This window comes from Oryzias melastigma, linkage group LG5 (genome assembly GCF_002922805.2).
Source record: "Oryzias melastigma strain HK-1 linkage group LG5, ASM292280v2, whole genome shotgun sequence".
Classification (NCBI taxonomy): Eukaryota; Metazoa; Chordata; class Actinopteri; order Beloniformes; family Adrianichthyidae; genus Oryzias; species Oryzias melastigma.
The window spans coordinates 32,154,402-32,174,549 of record NC_050516.1 but is presented as its reverse complement, the minus strand read 5'-3'; the positions used below and the strand labels follow the sequence as shown (position 1 = coordinate 32,174,549).

The window sequence follows — 20,148 nt, the reverse complement described above, 5'->3', positions numbered from 1 at the left end:
TCCGCCTGCTCTCCTCTTCTACGGAGCCGCGGCAGCGGCAGCCAATCACAGCCGGCTGCGTATGAATGAGCCAATCAGAGCGCAGCTCATTTGAAAATGCAAACCAGGAAAAAAAATCCCCACTGAATTCGGTCTAAATACATTTGATTTGATGTATTTAAACAAAATAAAATGGCACATAAATATAATGTTTTTTTAGGTCATTTTATTGATTCAGTTACATTATGTGTTTATGTTTTTTGATTTACTGTAACTTTTCAACCATTAACAGGATAATCCCAGCAGATTTTGAAGGAGAAAAGCCTTTTTTTCCTTCAAAATCTGCTGGAGTTATCCTGTTAATGGTTGAAAAGTTACAGCATGTTAAAGATTTTGTGTTCAATCGTCAGAAGGAAGTTACTAATTGAATCAATTCAAATCATTATTAGAGCTATCAATAACAATTTCCAGAATTTATTCGATTCCCCTTTTTTTTGTTTTTCTTGATTCCTCCGATCCACTAAATTCAGTTTGATTCAATTAAATTTGGAGTTTACACGTTTATTCACCTTTTTTATTTATTATTTATTAATATTATTTTTTTAATGGATTCTCAAACAGAGAAGCTCCAACAAATGTTCTGTCTCTCTTGGAGGACATTTCAGTTTGGCCACTAGGTGGCGATCGCGCTATGACATTACACTTTTTTCAAGAAGAATAAGTAAAGAATTAGCAAAAAATATATATGTTTTAGACCACAAATGGTTATTAAAAAAATATAACCTTAAAATTGTTTGGAAAATGAATGTTCATTTAATCAACCATTTATGTTCACATCGACCTAGCGTTAGCATTAGCCTATGGAGCTAAATTAAGGCCAATATTATTAATATAGAATACATATATATATATATATATATATATATATATATATATATGTTTACCCAAAAAAATGTAAATGTCCAAAACTTTATGCTATTCTAAAATAAGTAATTTTTTTCTAAAATATATTTATTTTGTATGCAATAAAATTTTGCGTTTTTTACACCCGTCTTTAGACAACTTCAGACCATAATAGTTCAGACCAAACAGACATTTTCTGACTAACTATCCAAATTCCAGGTCATTGAATAAAGTCACCACCCTCATCCATTTTGATTGGTTCTTCGTGTTAGCCCCGCCCCACTGCGCCACAACGGGGGCCAAAAATTTTGAGTTTTTAAACCTAAAAATCAGAACATTTGAAGCTGTAAAATAATTACGTTTATTTTAGAAAAGCCAAAAGTTTCAGACATTTAATTATTTATTTGTTTTGGCCAAAAAACAATATTTTTTTTTACAATTTGTTTTATTTGGGTTTCAAACAATGTTGGCCCCAATTTAGCTCCATACTAGCCATCCTATGGGAAATTCCATTTTACGTTAGCATCAAGCTAGCAGACTTTCGCTTTATGTGCTTATGTGTTTATGGATCGATTACTGATCTAGATTAGATCGATTTAGATCAATTGATCGGTTTTATAAACCCAGCCCTCACCATTATAAAATCATTAAACAAAGAAAATAAATGAATTACACTGATATTGGAAAATACATTTGCATTGAGACACGGTAGATTTATTTGACAATCACAACAGACAGTTTTTAAGTTCATTTTTAAGTTTACAAAGATAGTATGTATAAAGTAACCTTCAAGTATATTTTCTGACTAAATTGTTGTAAACTTAAACAGAAAATACCAAATTAGATCCTTTTTTTTCCCAAATCTCTGCATTTCTAGCATTTGTCATTCATGTCTTTGTGCGCATGTGCACGAGTTTTAAAGCACTTTGTTGTGTTTGAGCATCACAGAGCCTCAGCTGGCTGTAAGTCACAGGATCAGGATGGAATCTAAACGACCAAACCGTCAGTCTGCTGGTCAACCCAAGCAGTTGCTCAGCGGTCCTTTCATATTCAGAGGACAGATCGTCATTCAAACTGACTTCATTGACTCTATTGATCCGGACGGGCCTGCAGGTGTGACTGGAGGATTCAGCAGCAGATTAGGATTCACAGCAGCATTAGCATGTCAACATGTTCTCCTCACCTGCTGTTGTCCAGCAGACTCATGCTGCATGAAGCTCCTCTAAAGGTCTCAATTCTCCACCAAATAAATGAAGTTCAAGCAATCACACACAAAGAACACTCATTTAAATCAGGTTATACACAGGTAAACAAGAACACGACGGATCTGAAGTTCTTCAATAGCATCAATTCAGAGACGTTGACAAACGTAAAGCAGCTCAGCAGCACAAAAGGTTAGAAAAACGACAGAAGAGCGTTTATTTAACACAAATAAATACTGGAACAAATGTCGTCGAACGGCCCAAAAGAGTTTTCCTGAGCAGTCATCAGTGCGGCAGGAAGCTTTTTCACTTTTCCAGCTTGTTTTATTTCTGGAGTGATAGATTTTAAATGTCAGACGACGTTTTGTCTCTTCAGGTTTGAAGAAAAACCAAAAATCCAGAATGTGGAGCAGCACTGCCCTCTGGAGAAACCACAGCTGGAGGTTCAACCACCGCCGCAAAACGTTTCCTCATCACATTTAGTCTATTTACTGTTGCGTTTATAAAAAATAAAGATTTGTTTTTGTTTCTATTCTAAAACCAACGTAAACTATAAACAACACAAACAGAAAGACATGTCAATGTTTGGATTTTTTTGGAGAAAAATGTCATTTTATTGGATGTTTTAGTGAAGATTCCTAAAACATCAGTTTGTTTGTCCCTTTTCTGCCTAACAGACAAACTGAAAGATGTTCAGGTCCAGATCAGCTAAATGCAGAAACATTGGAAAAAGTGAAACATTGGATCACTTAACAATTTTATTTAAAAATATTATTTTTTACTAAATTACATTTTTAGTTGAGTAAAACATTGGCTGAATTTTTTTATTTGATAATAGACCATTTTCACATTGATTTGACCAAATAGATGAATAGTTACTTCTGATGTTCGGGTTTAGAGTGGAAAAGCTCAGTTTTACATAAATTATTAAAGGTAACCGTACCAATTTTAACCAAAAAAAATCACAATATTTATTTTATAAATGTCCTGCTGAACTGTATTTTCATTTCCCGTCTTCGATCGTTCACAAATCTAAATATAAATTGAAATAATCCTTCAATATTTGATGTTCTGTTTAAAATATGAACCTTTCATTTGAGCAGAAATTATTCCAACAGTTTCTATTTTTCTTGATGTCAGTCTCACGTGTTTTAAGTTCGATCAGCACAAAAACTGACGGATATTCATGTTGGACATGAAGCAGATCGCTGCATGGTGGTGTTTTACTGCACACAAGGCTAAATGTAGTTGTTGTAATCAGACGTATTTGTTGTTTTTAGGGTATTTAAGGGGTAATTGTAAAAATAGGAATGTTTACTAAGTGGCACAGCGAATATTTTTATGAAGTCACGTTTTTTTCAGCTTTCAAAATAAGAGCGTCGAGGACAAAAGTTCAGCTCAGGACGTACTTTTAGAAAGTTACCTACAAATAATCGTTTCCTTAAATATATTTTGACTGTTTCAGATTATTTTGATCCTTGCTTACCTTTATTATCCTGTTCAGACACAGTTATGAGCAACAGCAAAGAGGTGCTACATCAGAAAATAACACAAGTTATTAGTTTTTCTTTGTCTGTTTTTAGTGATTTTGTGAACACAGAAACGACTTTAAAAGATCTTCTGCAGATCTTCGTCTCATCACTTTTATGCGACGTCACGTGTAAAGGATCATTTTAAATGTGATAAACTACAGAACTTTTATTAACTGATCAAACATTTCACTTTTTTCAGCGTTTTTTATCCCTGAAATTGTGATAAACTCACATAGCCGTTTGAAATTTAGGAAATGGAGGATAAAGTTTCATCTAAATTCAACAAAACAACTTTTTTTTTCAACCGTTTCGTTAAAATCCATTTGGAAATTATTTAACTCGACAAAATCAACTTGTCACAGTGTTTTTATTTTGTTTGATGACCGTTTGACAAATTTACCAAAAGAAAATACAAGAAAACATTTTTATTCAAACCAACAACTGATGCCAAATGCTTTGGACGTCCACTAGGGGGCGGTCTCGGCCTGTGAAGATCTGCACTTGCTTGATGCATAAAATATCTTTACAATGACAAAAAAAATCAGGAAAAATAAAATATTCTCTCTTTCAGGTGAAATGTTTGGCAGGAAATCACACACTTGACACAAAACGTTCCAGCGACGTGCAACACCGCGCTCCAACGCCGACCTCTGACCTCCCGGGTTCAGCATTTATGTAGGAACGAGCAGATGATTTACAAGAGGGTCATCATTCTGTCATTTACCGCCATCGATCCAAAAATCCCTTTAGATGCTCCCACCCACCACACCCAACAGGACAGCGTCGCCACAGTTTGTACACATCCATCACCAGCAACACAAATGCTCACAAAATGTTACAAAAGTCAACAAACAGGACAAAACAAACGCAGGAGTCTACTTGTACTTAAATTAAACCTTTTTAAAATGATTTTTTAATAATTCCCAAAACACTTTTCTCTGAAATAAATTTTAGTTTTTCATTAACAATCAATATGTTTTCATTGGTGAAAGAAAAAACAAACAGTTTGTAAACAGAAGTAAAGGCACAAACATACTGCAGTAGATATGGAACTATAAAAGTGACAGAAGGTTAGCTACACACAGTTTAAATACACATTAGAAATTTGCCAGAATTCCTCCCTGCAGGTAAAAAAACGTTAAAAAACCTTTGAAATCATGTGGATGGAATATTAGAGGAGCGAATGTGGATCAATAGTTTGGTTATGAAGAGGAGCGGATGTAAACCTCGTGAAAACACTGCTGCTGCGTCCGTGCTTCATCGCTCACTCAAACTTTATTATTCTGTTTAGAGTAAAAGGAATGCATCGATAGAAAACGGCTTTTCTTTCCCTCTTCTAATCACTGAAAATACAGAAAAAGAACAACGAAAAAGGACGATAAAAGTTTTTTTTTTCTTGTTTTTTTGTTTTTTTCGTGGTCGTAGCCTGAAGAGGTGTTAACCCGAGCGAGCCCCGGATGAGCGGGTCGGGTTTTTAGTCTCTCAGGTGTCTTTAGAAAAAGCAGGTTGAAGCAGACGTGGCGGTCAGGCGCTGCAGGAACTCGTGATGCTCGGATGGTTCGGTTCTCCTCAGAACTGTTCATGTACGCTGAAACCAAACACAGCAGGTCAGTTCTACCGTCCTTCGTGAGAATGGATCTGAACAGGCTCCGCCCACCTCGACCGCTCCTGCAGCTGCTTCAGAAGAGGCCGCAGTCCTTCAGGTTGTTCTTGATGATGACGTCGGTGACGGCGTCGAACACGAACTGCACGTTCTTGGTGTCGGTGGCGCAGGTGAAGTGGGTGTAGATCTCCTTGGTTTCCTTCCTCTTGTTCAGATCCTCAAACTTGGTCTGGATGTACGCCTGGGCCTCCTCGTACTTGTTGGGTCCTGCAGGAAAAGCAGATTTCCAAACTCAAATCAGAGGAACTCGTTGGATCTCTGTGGGATCAGAGTTCTAACCAGCTTGTTAAATATTCAGATTCGATTTCAGAGGATTTTTTTAGGCTGCTGGGATTGAGTAGAAGAGGAGAAGATTGATCCAGTTCTGATAGAAACTCTATTTTCCATGTTACAAACATGATATTTATTTATGTCTTTCACGATCTTTTTAGCGTTCAGATAATCGTCTGTGGTCGTCTGAGCTCCGTACCTTCATACTCAGGGAAGCAGATGGTCAGAGGGCTGTGGGCGATCTTCTTCTCAAACAGATCCTTCTTGTTGAGGAACAGGATGATGGACGTCTCTGTGAACCACTTGTTGTTGCAGATGGAGTCGAACAGCTTCATGCTCTCGTGCATCCGGTTCTGGGTACGGCGGGTACACGAGCACAGACGGAGAGATTACTGTAGGATGCCGCTGGGGCACATGAAGGAGTTCCTAAAACAAGCTCTCACCATCTCCTCGTCCTCAGCCAGAACCAGGTCGTAGGCGCTCATGGCCACACAGAAGATGATGGCTGTGACTCCCTCGAAGCAGTGGATCCACTTCTTCCTCTCCGACCGCTGGCCTCCAACATCAAACATCCTGCAGGGAGAGAGGAAACACTTTAGAGGACACCAGACTGCAGAAATAGAACTTCTCTCTCCGATACTTTCAGTTTTCCAACATTTGCTCCATTGAATTCCTATCGACAGGAACTTCCTGATGGATTCTGACCCAAAATGGAGAGAACAAAAAGTCCATTTGCACTTTGCTAGACTCAACGTTCTTCCAAATCAAAGCAAACTTCTCGGCTAAGCTGAGAGGAGAGTGTGAGATGGTTTGAAGTCTTGAAGAGTGACAGATTTGTCTCAGTTTGTACAACAGCTCTCGTTAGAGCAGAAACTAGATGTTCAACTATTTATCCTGACCAACCAAACTGGAATAAATTACACTGATGTTTTATTTACCCTGTAATTCTGGAGTCTCCTCATAGATGGCGCTCTACAAATATACTGACCTTGTTTAGTTTAAGGTATTCTGCATTCATATACTTCATCTTAAATAATTAGAGAACGCTGCAGATGTATGAATCGTCTTCATGCTCAGATGTTAAAATGGTTTCAGCCGGAGCTCTCACCTTTAACTTGGCCTTCACTCACAGAGCTGACGGTCGGCTGTTGTGAACTTGAGCAAATGTCAGTGTGTATTAACCTCCCCTGGACTCTAACACTCCGTTTGGTTTTTATTCTTTCACAAAATTCAGCCAAAGTAACTTTTTGTTCAGGGAGGTTAATTAACTCAAAATGAGGCAATATTTTGATTGTGTGAATGTTTTGGAGCTAATATTTTAGCATTATGCTAGCTGTTTTGTCAAAATATGACTTCTTTAATGTTCTTTAGGCATATTTGGAGTTTAGCTAATATTTTACCTTTATGCTAACTGTTTTGGCTAATTTAGACGTTTTCCAGTTTTTAGGCTAACTTGAGTTTAGCAAATATTTTAAAATGATCCAAACTGTTTTGTCCAAATTTCACCTTTTTATCTTCTTTAGGCTAACTTGGAGTTTAGGTAATATTTTAGTGTTATGCTGGGTGTTTTGTCAAAATTGGACTTTTTTAAGTTCTTTAGGTTAACTGGAAGTTAAGCTAACGTTTTAGCATTATGCTAGGTTCTTTGTCAAAATGGGACTTTTTAAAGTTATTTAGAAAAATTTAGAGTTTAGCTAATATTTTAGCATTATTCTAGATGTTTTGTCTAATTTAGACATGTTTCCAGTTTTTAGGCTAACTTGGAGTTGAGCTAATTATAGCCTTATGCTAGCTGCTTTGTCAAAATTTTGCCTTTTTAAGTTCTAGTAATTTTCTTTTTTTTTTTTTTTTTGCTATTTCAGCACATAGTTAATATTTTGCCAAGCTACCAGCCTCACTGTTTCAGCTCTCAGCTTCAGCATTGTTAGCCATCAGTTTCAGGATTTCCCACTATTAACTCTTACATGTTTAGTGGTCACATTCAGCTCACAGCATTCAGCATTTGCATTATTGCAGTAATTCTGTTCTATCTAGTTTAAAAATGAATTTTACTGATAAGAGCCAGTATTTCTTCATCAGTAAAATTCCATCTTTCCTTCTCCTTCTTCAGAGTTTTAGCTTCAATATGGTCCAAATCTCAAACCCTTCCTGGCAACACTTTCAGATCTCTGACACATTTCCGTCTTTGACAGAGAGATGCTCAGCTCCGTCTGTCTCGTTTTATCGTCTTCCTCTGTCAGAGAGTCTGATAAACTGAGCTGTGGCTGAAATTCCACTGAAGTGCCACTTTAACTCTGTAAGGACAGACTGTTCATCAGAGTTTGACTAACATCTCTAGTTCATAACATTCACCAGCACCTGTTACTCCTTTAGTTCAACTCTAAAACAGCATTTAATTGAAGGTTTTACACCAAACCATTGTAAACGCTGACAAGAAAAACAGGTCTGACTTGAAGTGGAGGTCCTTGAAGGTGAAGTGAGTTTCCACGATGCCGGTGGTTTTCACGCGGGTCCTCAGCACGTCCTGCTGGGTGGGGATGTAGTCTGGCTTGCTTATCCTCTCCAGATCATTAAGGTAGCTGTTGAGGGGACACAGAAAGCAAACACCTTTCATATTCGATGTTACGAGGACTGACAGAAAATGTTGAAGCATAAAGCAGTTCCTATGTTTTTAACTTAGCACTATACAGTTTGTTTAGTGAGAATTATTTTGAAGAGAACCTAATAAATAAAACTCGTTTGCCTCTGTTCAATTTATAACATGCTGAGACGTCACACATGAGATTTCTGTGTCCAATCAAGGGCTGGGTATCAATAATAATCAATTTGATGAATCAGAGACTGAATCTTTTCGATTCCCTCAATTCATTCAATTCACTCAATTTAATTTGATTCAATTCAATTTTGGATTTACACCTTTAGACGCTTCTGTTTAGAAACACATCAACAATCTACTATATGTGTTTAACATTTGTGATATATATATAATTCATACTGTAAAATGTAATAGTGAAATCATGTGATTATTAATAAAATCAATGTAACAAAAATGTTCAGATCATTAACATTGTAAACATTGTTGTTCTGCTTCTCCTGGAGGGCGTTTCAGTTTGGCCACTAGGTGGCGATCGCGCTATAGGATTATACCTTATTTAAACCAAAGAATGAGCAAAAACCTGCTTTAGACACAAATGTTTACTTTAAAGAAATATTTCTTTAAAGTAATTTGGAAAATTCATAAAGATGTTCATTTAGTCAGCAATTTATATTTAGGTCGACTAAGCGTTAGCCTTAGCCGTCCTATGGGAAATTACCTTAAACATTAGCATCAAGCTAGCAGACTTTAGCTTCATATGCTAAATCGATTTATATTTTTATGGATTTATTATTGATCTATTATGCTTAAATCGATTAATCAATTTTATCAACCCAACTGTAGTTTTATCCCTACAAGCAACTCTCATTTTTACTGTTTTTTATTACATTTCAAGCTTCATCTGAAACACTATTTTCACCTTTAATATTAGCAAAACATTAAACTTCTCAGGCTTAGAACCACAAGGTCAGACTCAGTAACGTGAACATTCATGTCTGCTGCATATAGTCATTGTGTAACTAAATTAAAAGGTAACCGTGACCCGTTGTGTGCCACAATCACAGCATTCTGTCAGTAGTCATGTAGCTGCTGTTGCTGAAATGAGGTAGAACAGCTTCATTTTGTGAGCTTGCATTCAAATTCAGGGCACTAGATGATCTTTTAAGTGTCAGGGGTAGTGAGGGAACTCAGAAGAGGGTTCTGCAACATCTTGACAGATCTGAAGACCTCCCAATCTTCATCACACAGAAAGACTGACACATATTTGTCATGCTTTCTGAGGCTAAGCTGTTTGCAGTCCATCCTTTACTCCCACGTTTGTGTAAAAATAGTGAAATGTGATCCTGAAATCCTTCATTCTGGGTCTATCATTTTCAGTCTGCAGCATAAGCAACCTTTCACGTTTTAACGATCTTCTAGGAGAGTGGAGAAGTCTCCGTTAATGGGATGTTTGCCACTTCATTACGTTCACATTTTATCTTTTCCTTCCTTTCTCTGGTTTTCATCAGGTGCCGAGGCAGGAAATAAAGCTGAGCGCCAGACTCATTTGGTCCTCCCTTATATCAACGGAGAGGTCTATAAAGTCATGACAGAGCGCTGTATGCTGCGTCCGCTCTCCCCTCTGCTTAGTGTAAGGTGATGTTCACGGAGAGTTTCCAGACCCCCCTCAGCAGAAGGAGAAGTTATGGTTATTTCAGCCAGCACAAACAGTCCGTCTGCATGGGGGTTACAGGCTGCCTTCGCAGTGAAGCTCTCATTCTATTGACAGCTCATTACACGACCTCAAGGTGTCCTACTTTTACCTGAGGATTTCTGTCTTTTACAGTTTAGTTCTTCAACTTGTAGCAACTGTTGAAACCGTGATACGATCCGAACCATAACTTTTGCACTCCTAGCATAAAGTATGAGTTTTACAGAGATAAGAGCAAAAGATGAATCTCTACTTTCTCTTCTCTATTTTTATGATTTATTTTTCAAATAGTTCTGCAGGCCTCTGTTGGTGCAGTGTGATTCACGTGTTGTCTTTCTTCCCCACTTCCTTCTGGGGAAAGCGGGAGAGATTTCTGTTTCCAGGTGGCTCGTCTGTGTTCCTTTTCCTGGGCAGTGGACCTCGTCACTGGCTCGTTTTACGTCTCGGAGTTGGAGAGAATCCAGGTGGTTCGTCTCTTCCTGGCAGTGGACCTCGTCACTGGCTCCTTTTAGGTCTCATAGTGAGAGATTCCAGGTGGTTCGTCTGTTCCTGGAAGTGGACCTTGTCCCTGGCTCGTTTTACGTCTCGGAGTAGGAGAGATTCCAGGTGGCTCGTCTTTTCCTGTTAATGGCAGTGGACCTCGTCCCTGGCTCGTTTTACGTCTCGGAGTGGGAGAGATTCCAGGTGGCTCTTCTGTTCTTGTTCCTGGCAGTGGACCTTGCCTCTGGCGCGTCTCGAATCCCCTGCTGTCCCCCCCAGCCCATCTGGATGAAGCCCATCATCCACTTCACTATTTAACCCTTCCGCTCTCCTTGGCTTGTTTATATTAAAAGTGGGGTCATCTGGACCCCACATGACAGTGCGGTGAACTTTTTTTTATCATTGATTCTTGAGTTTCACTAATGTCCGTGACAGACATAAAATCCTGTCCACCTTTGTCCACATTTGTCATGGAATGAATCAGACATCAATATGTGGTTGGAGTCATCCAGACCCCAAAGAGAGCAGAAGGGTTAAACATGTAGCGTTAGATAGGCTAATTCTATTCAACAATCCTGGTACATCACCTGTCTGTCCTGGGAGAGGATGCCTCCTTCATGTGGACAACCCTGAGGTTTCTTGTTTTTTTTTTAGGAGCTTTTCCTTGCCGAGAAGAAGGGTCTAAGGGCAGGGATGCCAGATTAACTTTGTTTAGTTCAGCAACCAATGTTATGACTGACTTTATGTCTTTGTGCAGTTACCAGTAAGCCCACTGACGTGATTGTATTGTGATATTGGGCAACATAAATAAAACTGAAAATGAATTTGCAGATTTTTTATACAGCATGTTATTCCTGCAATAATCAGGGACCACTGCATTATGGGAAAACTTAAGATGGATATGTTAGCCACCAAATGTTGCACAAAATGTCTAATTTGTACAATCCGCTGCCATCTCTGTAGCCAATTGTAGCTGAATACATAGTAACACCTCATCTCCGTCAGTTCCTGCAGTACTCACTAGGCGGCGGAGTCGTTGAGTTGGTACTCCCGGGCTCGTGTGAAGCAGTTCTGGATGCCAGCGTCGGCCCACAGCTCCTTGATAATGTTGGCCATCTCTTCGGGGAGGGCGCCCCGCTCCTCTGCTTCCCCAGCCATCTTAAAGAGCGTCTTGGCATCTTCCTGTTGAGAGGAGGTTCACAAACCACACTCAATAGAAACCTCTTCATTCATTATTCTTCAATTCTTTAAAATCTGCTGCAATTCTTTTAACGGTAAGTTTAGCTTTCATGCAAGGATTGGGAAACAAAAAAAGGTGGATTTTGCTTTAAAAAGTTTTGCTTCTTGCAGGATTTCCTCTTTCATGTGCTGGTTTTCTCTCTGTTTTTTAGTCCAAAAACAAGCTGGACAGGTTCATTGGTGATTCTACTTTGTCCCTAGGAGTCAACGAGTGGCCCCTCAGGGATTGGGATAGGCTCCAGCAACTCCATGACCCCAGAGACGATTCAGCAGGTTCAGAAAATGAATGAAAGTTTTCCTTCTTAAACTGATTCTTTATTTCAACAGGAAGTTTCAAGGTTGGTTCATTCACTTAAAAGGGCCACACCATGAAAAATCCACTTCTTGATCTTTAAGTGTATTCTACTGGTCATTCTTCACTATAAAGAAACCCAAAGTGGTATTTTGACCCGTTCATGTATTTCTGAGTAATCTCTCAACAGCAGCCCCTCCCATACCCACAAAAACGTGCTTACATCACAAGTTTAGAACCGCCCCCTCCAGGAAGAGTCTGCTCCGCCCCCAGGCTAACATAAACACTTTCTCTGTGAAGCTAGCAGTGGTTAGCTAGCTTCCCCCACCTCCGGCTCGTGTTCAGTCGTGCAGACGCCGGACGTCTGTGTTATGATCCATTTTAGCGATAAAACGGTCGTTCAATTTAGTGTTTGAACTTCGTGCGGTAGCATACACCACAGAACATTCTGGTGAGGAATCGGCAGACTATTTCACAGTGGGGAAGGGGATCAGACTATTTCCTGGTGGAGAAGGGGAGCAGACTATTTCATGGTGGAGAAGGGGATCAGACTATTTCCTGGTTGAGAGCAAACTATTTCACGGTGGAGAAGGGGATCAGACTATTTCCTGGTTGAGAGAAGACTATTTGACGGTGGAGAAGGGGAGCAGACTATTTCATGATGGAGAACGGGAGCAAACTATTTCATGGTGGAGAAGGGGAGCAGACTATTTCACGGTTGAGAAGGGGAGCAGACTATTTCCTGGTTGAGAGCAAACTATTTCATGGTGGAGAAGGGGAGTAGACTATTTCATGATGAAATAAGTGAACGACAAATTAGAAGAACTGATTTGAAAATGGATTATTGAGCAAAGACGGAAAGGTGCACGTGTCTCCAGGAAAATGATCTGCATTAAAGTGAAAAGGATTTGATTCCCTTGATTCAGGGATTAATGGTGCTTCATAGAGAAAAGGATTTTGGGGATAATCGCTCGGGTTAGACAGTATGTACATAAATAAACGTTTATGAATACATTTTTCCAGGGTGACACGCTGAAAAGGCCGGCTCTAGGATGACGTCAAGTAATGGGCGGCACCCTCAAGGAGTGAAAGGCGGAGCCTCAGAGATCGAGTCGTTTTACTTCCAGGTATGAAAAGAGTTCACAAATAACTAATATTTCACAAATAATCTGTTTTTTAGTGTTCCAAAGGAAATATATGATCATATATATGGATATAGTTTACTTTATGGTATGGTCCCTTTAATAGTATTTAGTAATCTGTTGTTACTTAATGCAGGTAAGATGAAGAGAAAGCATGTTTCAAAGAATAAAACAAAAACCAGAGTTTGATCAATGTGTATTTAACCAAGACTACATTAACAGCATCACCTTCATGACGCCACTATATGACCCTTTCAGACAATGACCTACATAAACTTGGGATGTTGGCTACAGAGGCCAGACTTCCATGTATTGGTTAACCATTACATGAGCCTGGAGTCCATTCCAGATGGAGGTCAAAGTAGGTGTGTTCTGTTAGTAAACCAACATGCTGCCTTTACTCTGCAATGTGAGGCAGTTAATCAATCCTAGGAAGTACAAAACCAAATCCATTCATTCACTTCATATATGCTCTAAAATCCCAACACTAATATCTCAGTTCTTGTTCCTCTTTAACAAAGCCATTCGCTTCCCTGTTGCGTCTTGTTTTAAAAATGACTTTAATTTGTTCTTAGAAACTCACCTCTCTTTCAGGGTTTTCATAGGCCAGATGCAGGAAAGACATGGCTTTGATGATGGCCATGATGGACTGGACGGTGTTGCTGTAGACGACTGCTCTGTACTGCTTACACTCATCTTCTGAATAGCCATCTTCATGAATAATCCTGAAAAATGAAGCACGTTCTGTGAGAAAACAGCACGACAATAAAAAAAAAAAAAGTTAACAAAATATTAGGGCCGTCAGATTTGTCGCGTTAAAAACGCGTTAATCTGACATGTTGACGCCGACAATTTTTTTGACGCATTAATCGCAGATTTTTCTCATACGTGCCTTTCCATACCGCGCGCGGGCGTCCCGCCCTCAACCTCACCGGCTGCTCTAACTAGATCACGGTCGGCACTCCAACCACGAGCTGCGAGCTAAAACCGGCCGGCACTAGGACCTGGAGAGCTCCTGCACCCTAACCCGGCTCCGGATCGCGTTCAGTACCACGTCTGGTGGTACCGGCTCACGTCCGGCGCCGCGTCCCGAGAGCTGCGGACCCCCGACGTTCCGAACAGCAAGCGCACCGGGGGACGTTTTAAATGTTCTGGAGGTTTAAGCGTGATCCAGCCCCAGCATAGCGGTCTGTCTGCCGGCATATTCATGATGAGCTCCGCTGGACACGTCGCTGCATCGAGCTGCAGCCAGAGAACGCGGCGGCAGTAACAGACTGTCAAACTATCCACAGTGTATCCCGCTTTTCTCAGTCTTTAATGTTTTAAAAAACAAAAGTTCATTGGAAATGATAAATCTCTATTTCATTTATTACTGTAGTTCAGCAGAGGAGGAAAAGATTTGGTCCTGACAAAAAATGAACATGAAAGTGTTATGGAAATGTTATTTTTGATGTTTTTTTTTTTTATTTTACTGAACGTTGATTGAAGTTTTGAATTTAAAATGCCCTTCACTTGCACTTGGGCTTTTGTTAGGCATTTTATGTTACAGCCTTTTATTGTTAAGAAAGTTTATCTCAATACAATGTTACAAAATAGAGTATTTCTGATGAAAACTATTAATTTTGTCATTCTTGTTTTCATAATTAATGTAGAACTGTTAAACTGTTAAACTGTTAAACTGTTAAATTTCACATTTTTTTCCTTAAAAAGCCACATATTAATTTGAGATTAATCGCGTTAACTCAAGAAATGCGATTAATCGCGATTCAATAATTTAATCGCCTGACAGCTCTACAAAATATATGAGGACTGTATGTTTACAATGTTTGTACCCTTAATTTTTAACGTAATCAGTGAGGCGGGAAGGAACCTGTCTGAGTGAAAATGACTGGGCCACCAAACAGAACCCCTGATGTGTGGCAGTGGTTCTGTGCTGAATGGAACCTCATTGAAATTCTAGGGAGCTCCACGTGAGGCACTGAGAGAGGCAGCCAGACCACTGAAAGGCTGAGCTGTTTTCAGCCCCGTAGAAACAACACATCAGCTCTGAAGCAACTTGAAAAGACCAAGAAATTACCAAGAGATCGCCTTCAATCGCAAATGGACAACTTTGTTTGTGTCCACCTGATCCATATTACTGTTAATCAATTCACACAGACATTTGAAGTAAAGTACACCCTAATAATTCTTTCAAAATAATTTAGATTTAATTCTGCAGAATAATTATTTTTGAGGCTGTGGTGTTAACTGATTGTTACTTGTTAGACTAGAGTGATTAAATGTCCTGTAGAAATCTGGAGAACAAAAAAAAGTGTTAAATCTGGTGAAGGAGGGCTGTTGGGGGAGTGACTCCCCTCTAGTAAAGAGGAATAAAGCTTTGGACACCGTGTCCATGCGCTGCTTTGGCTGAAGAAACGTGGATGTCCTTCATGGAGGGATTTTGGAGGCTTTGGTTGATCAGTTTCTTGGTACATAAACTGATCAGGGTGTGTGCAGTGTTAAAAAATTAAATCAAAAATTAAGACAAATTGTTTCCCATTTGATTAATTTATCCTCAATTTCTGACCAAAACTGTAGCTTTATATCTCGTTGGTTTTAGAACTCTTGTTACTGTTTTTTGTGTAAACAAAAGGATGATGGTAAGTGTGGGCGGACTCTGCACCAACAGTCCCGCCCACAAATCTGAAGTAAATTTCTGATAAACTCTTGGCGCTCTAAACCAACTATGTTCTAAAAAACAGATATAATATTTTTGACTGAAAACGACATAATAATGATTAAAAGAACGCTGGGAACGATTTGAAAATAGATCAACAGATGAATGGAGTGGGTCTTTTAATGTTTAACCTTCATATGGTTTTTGTTTAGCGTCACTTTTCCCGTATCACCAAACTAATATTTGTTGCACACATTCCATTTAATGACAATCAGGAATGTTTGTTCTTATCTGAGGAGCCCTGTCAAAGTAAATTTCATTTATATATTTATTTACTGCAGGGCATTTGTATACAATCTGTAAGCATGACATACACACGTATTTGTTGGACTAATATTATTTGCTTTTGCCGCTCATTACTCATTAGAGGAAAAGCAACACAAAGAGCAGTTACTCACTTCATCTGCTTCACAATGGTGCTCTTCCCCGACTCCCCAGCACCTGCAGACAGAACAAAAACAGGCAGAGGTTAAAAATACGCTCCTGTTCGCTGGGAAATGTAAACAGGCATCCAGCTAAGCTGTCTCACATCTGGACGCGTGTCTCACTGCCTTCTCCCCCCCAAACAGCTTTGGTCTGAAGCTGGAGGGAAGTCGGCTACGGAGGCAAACGACCACAGAGTCTCCACCAAAAACACAAACCGCCGCCGCTGCGTTCATTCACTCCCGCTTCATCACAGTTAACTTTTTAATGGAAACGTCTTTCTTGGACAGACAGGATGTAGGCTTTTCTTATCCTCTATGATGTTTATTTTAGCAGGCCAAGGCAACCGGAGACCTCATCTGCCATGACGTGCACACACACGTGCACACACGCACGTGCACACACGCATGCATAAACATACACAGAGCTGCCTGCGATACACTCTCCATTAGCACTCGCCCGGGGTAAAGTCTTTACAGGGTGACCCTGAAAATGTGCAACTATGCAACACGTATACACCCAATGCAAGTGTGTGTGTGTGTGTGTGTGTGTGTGCGTGTGTGCGTGCACGCACACGGTAACTTCAGAGCAATGATGGACCAAGACAGTTTTTACAGCCAGCGATTAGCTCCTTATGTGGAACTGAAGTTCAGGATGACTCAATTACAGCAACAGTTTATCCTCTAATAATTAATACAATTATCTATTTAAAAATGTATTTTAATTGTATGAAAACATAAAATCCACTAAAAAATACATCATAATAATAATAATACATATTTTTTTCTATTCTCTTCATCCACTCGATTCAATTCAATTTGAGTTAACATAAGTTACACATTAAGACACGCGTCTAAGAATACATGAATAATCTGCTCTATGTTTTGAATTTATTTATTTTATTCTGATCCAGTTCACATACTGTAAATGTATCAGTGAAATAATGAGATTGTTAATATAATCCAGAGTTACATGGATTCTCTAAAGGAGAAGTTCTAACAGAAATGTTTAGATCATTAACATTATAAACATTGTTCTGCTTCTCCTGGAGCACGTTTCAGTTTGGCCACTAGGTGGCGATCACGCATTACATCTTATTCTAGAAGAAGAAGAAAGTATGAGCGAAAAACTGTTTTAGAACACAGTTACTTTTCCTTAAAAGAGTTTAGAAATTCATGTCTGTAAGTTTATAAAGATGTTTGTTAGCATTAGCCGTCCAATGGTAAATCCCATTAAACATTAGCATCAAGCTAGCGGACTTTAGCATTATGTGCTCAATCGGTTTCTATTTTTATGGATCGGTTATTAATCTGTTAATCTTAGATCGATTAATTGAGTTTATCAACACAGCCCCAGTAAAAGTCCTGTATGCAAACATTTCCATTGTACACATGATGGCTGAGAAAAAAAATAAAAATATAATGTTGATTCATCCAATTAATTAGTTCTCATTTTTAGTACTCATTTTTCAGGTCAAAAAAGTCTCTCCATGTTCCACTTGGTTCAAATTAAATAATTGGTTATGGAAATGAGATGAATCAACGGTTCATGTAATCATATAGACTAGTAAATAAAACATGTATGAATACAACATTTTGTGTCACAAGTTTCTTGTGCAACAATGACAAAAAAGAACTTTTGATTTCTGCCGTTAAATCAGTTCTGTGTTTTTGTATTCAGTACTACTATGAGAACATGAGTAAATGACAGATTTGAGGATAATTGAGACATTTCTACACTTTAAGTTATTAGAATTATGGATATAGTCCACTTTTCATTGTTTTTTTAATTTTTATTAAGACTCTCCCAAAGAGTTTATGGTTCAGCACTAAATTGTCTGCCAAACTGGTTGGGGGAAAAAAAAACAAAATTTAAAGCAATTTAATTTCTTAGTGAATGAATATATTACCCTGCTAAGTGGAGCGTTGGAACAAACAGGTTTCCTTAAATTGAAAACAAATTTTCAGAGTCCACAGAGTACAAAAAAATCAAACCTCCTCTGCAGCTTAGAGCTGAATTATTTTAACACCTTTGAATAGTTTGATATTTCTAGAAAAAAACTCTTTATCTCATTCAGAGCACCTCACAACCACAGCCTCATCAAAGTGAAATGCAAATGGATCGAGAACAGCCTCCCAATGGCATTGAGGCTTTTACGATGTGCAGGAATAAACGTGCACGTGTTTGGATAAAGTGTAACCTGTCCTGTTGGGAGCGGGAGCTGACACAAAGGCGGCAGTGTGGGACGCTGCAGGAGAACACAGGCCTCGCTGTTGGTGTTTGGGCACGGGCCATTGCAATCAGCACCGCGACACGCAGGATGTCCACCGCCGAGTGTCGATGGGGAGCCACAAACCATCTCCTTAGACTAATTTAAAGACAATTATATTTATGCCGTTCCTTATTCTATGTTTTACTTTTGCAATTTTTAAGTTTTCCATAAAATATGCATTTTATTATTTTGATGTCACCAGTTTTTAGCGTCACTCCAGAGTTTGCTCACTGCTGATCAGATGAACTTCAGTATTTTAAAGCTTTTTGTTTTATTCCTACGACGGAGTATTAGGGCCACCAACAAAAAGTAATATTCCAAGTTTTTTTTTTTTTCATAAATTTTCAACTTTAAATCTAAATGTAGCCTATGACTTTTAAAGTCATAAATTAACGACTATTTTAATAATTTAGCAGTTACGACTTTTTTCCCGTAAATTTACGAAATTTAAAGTCGTAATTTTAAAAATAACATTTTCTTTATAACGTGGCCCTAATACTCCGTCGTATATTCCCATTTTGAATCTTTCTTAATATAATTGACCTAAATATATACTAATTTCATGTAGTTGTAGGCGATTGGGGAGAGAAGATCATGGACCTTTAAGTCCTCTTTGTGTTACGTGGAACCGTATCACTAAAACCTCATTTCCATGGATTTTTTATGCACCTACAACACATGAGGGCCCTCAACAGGTAAGGTTTGGGACTGTTTAATGGGTCCATTTTACCAATGAAAGACTCAAAATACCAGACCAGACCGGACTGGACCGCTCAGTGGAAACCAGGCTGAAGTGTATGAGAAATGCAATGAGATCATTCTACAATAACAAAACCAATACGTCGTTTCCACTGAGCGGTCCGGACCAGACCACTCCCCTCTTGGCCGGTTTAGAACGGTCCGGACGGTCAAGTGAGCGTTTCCTTTGAGCGTTGGACCATCAGGTGTAGATGATGGCGTAACTGTGACTACAGCGACAGAGAAGCTGCATCAGAAATGGAGGGAAAATTAAAAAGATAACAGTGGAGGATCATTACAATCTGGATCAGGTGATTATTCTGGATGAATCTGGACTCTACGCTGCAGAACAGTCTATTGTTCTGGATTAAAAAGAGGAAAAAACTCTTAATGTTGAGCAATACTCCAATGTTCTTCAATAAATGTTTACAGTGCTTTTGATGAGCATGGATCGGTAACAGACGGCTGTGGGAGTTCAATCAATCTAAATTCATCTATACCATATTAAATAATTTCAAAATAAAATGAATAGATTATCATTGTTTTTGGAAAATACCATTTAGATTGAAGTACTGTAGGTTTATTTTACTATAATTGAACGTACCATCACAGCAGACGATGATGCAGCAAAAAATGACCAAGTCATCATTACAATCCAATGTGTGGAAACACTAACTTTTTCCTTGACGATTTTTACTTTGAAGAACTTTATATACGTCTTCTCAAATAAATATTTTAAAGCTTTTCAAAAGCTAATTTTAGGCTTTTATCTTCTTCTTTTTTTCCCAGTTTTTTAAAACTTTTTTAATGATCTGAAGCGTGAGTTTTGTGATCAGTTTCACCCCCAGTAACTCCTAAATACTGGCGTGTTCCACTGGATACAAAAACTCAACTATTTGTACAGATCGAGTTCCACAGAAGACACTAAAAATAAGTTTGCCTAAAGTTATGCAAATTCATTTGATGCATACAAAAGTCCTGTGTGCTTCAACTGTGACTTGACAAAAAGCT

The 20,148-nt window shown here is 38.7% G+C and overlaps 1 protein-coding gene across 1 annotated transcript in view; it reads right to left on the bottom strand.

Moving 5' to 3' along the window:
* Window positions 1–4,026: 4,026 nt before the first annotated feature.
* Window positions 4,027–20,148, bottom strand: part of LOC112144555 (guanine nucleotide-binding protein G(i) subunit alpha-2) — a 56,270-nt gene continuing 40,148 nt past the window's right edge. The window contains exons 2-9 of the mRNA XM_024269132.1: window positions 16,103–16,145; window positions 13,572–13,713; window positions 11,337–11,497; window positions 8,000–8,128; window positions 5,993–6,122; window positions 5,749–5,902; window positions 5,274–5,486; window positions 4,027–5,204 (exon numbers count right to left, since the gene is read on the bottom strand). Of these exons, the coding sequence (XP_024124900.1) occupies window positions 5,296–5,486; window positions 5,749–5,902; window positions 5,993–6,122; window positions 8,000–8,128; window positions 11,337–11,497; window positions 13,572–13,713; window positions 16,103–16,145 (950 nt within the window). The 3' untranslated portion in view covers window positions 4,027–5,204; window positions 5,274–5,295. The remainder of the gene's footprint in view (window positions 5,205–5,273; window positions 5,487–5,748; window positions 5,903–5,992; window positions 6,123–7,999; window positions 8,129–11,336; window positions 11,498–13,571; window positions 13,714–16,102; window positions 16,146–20,148) is intronic.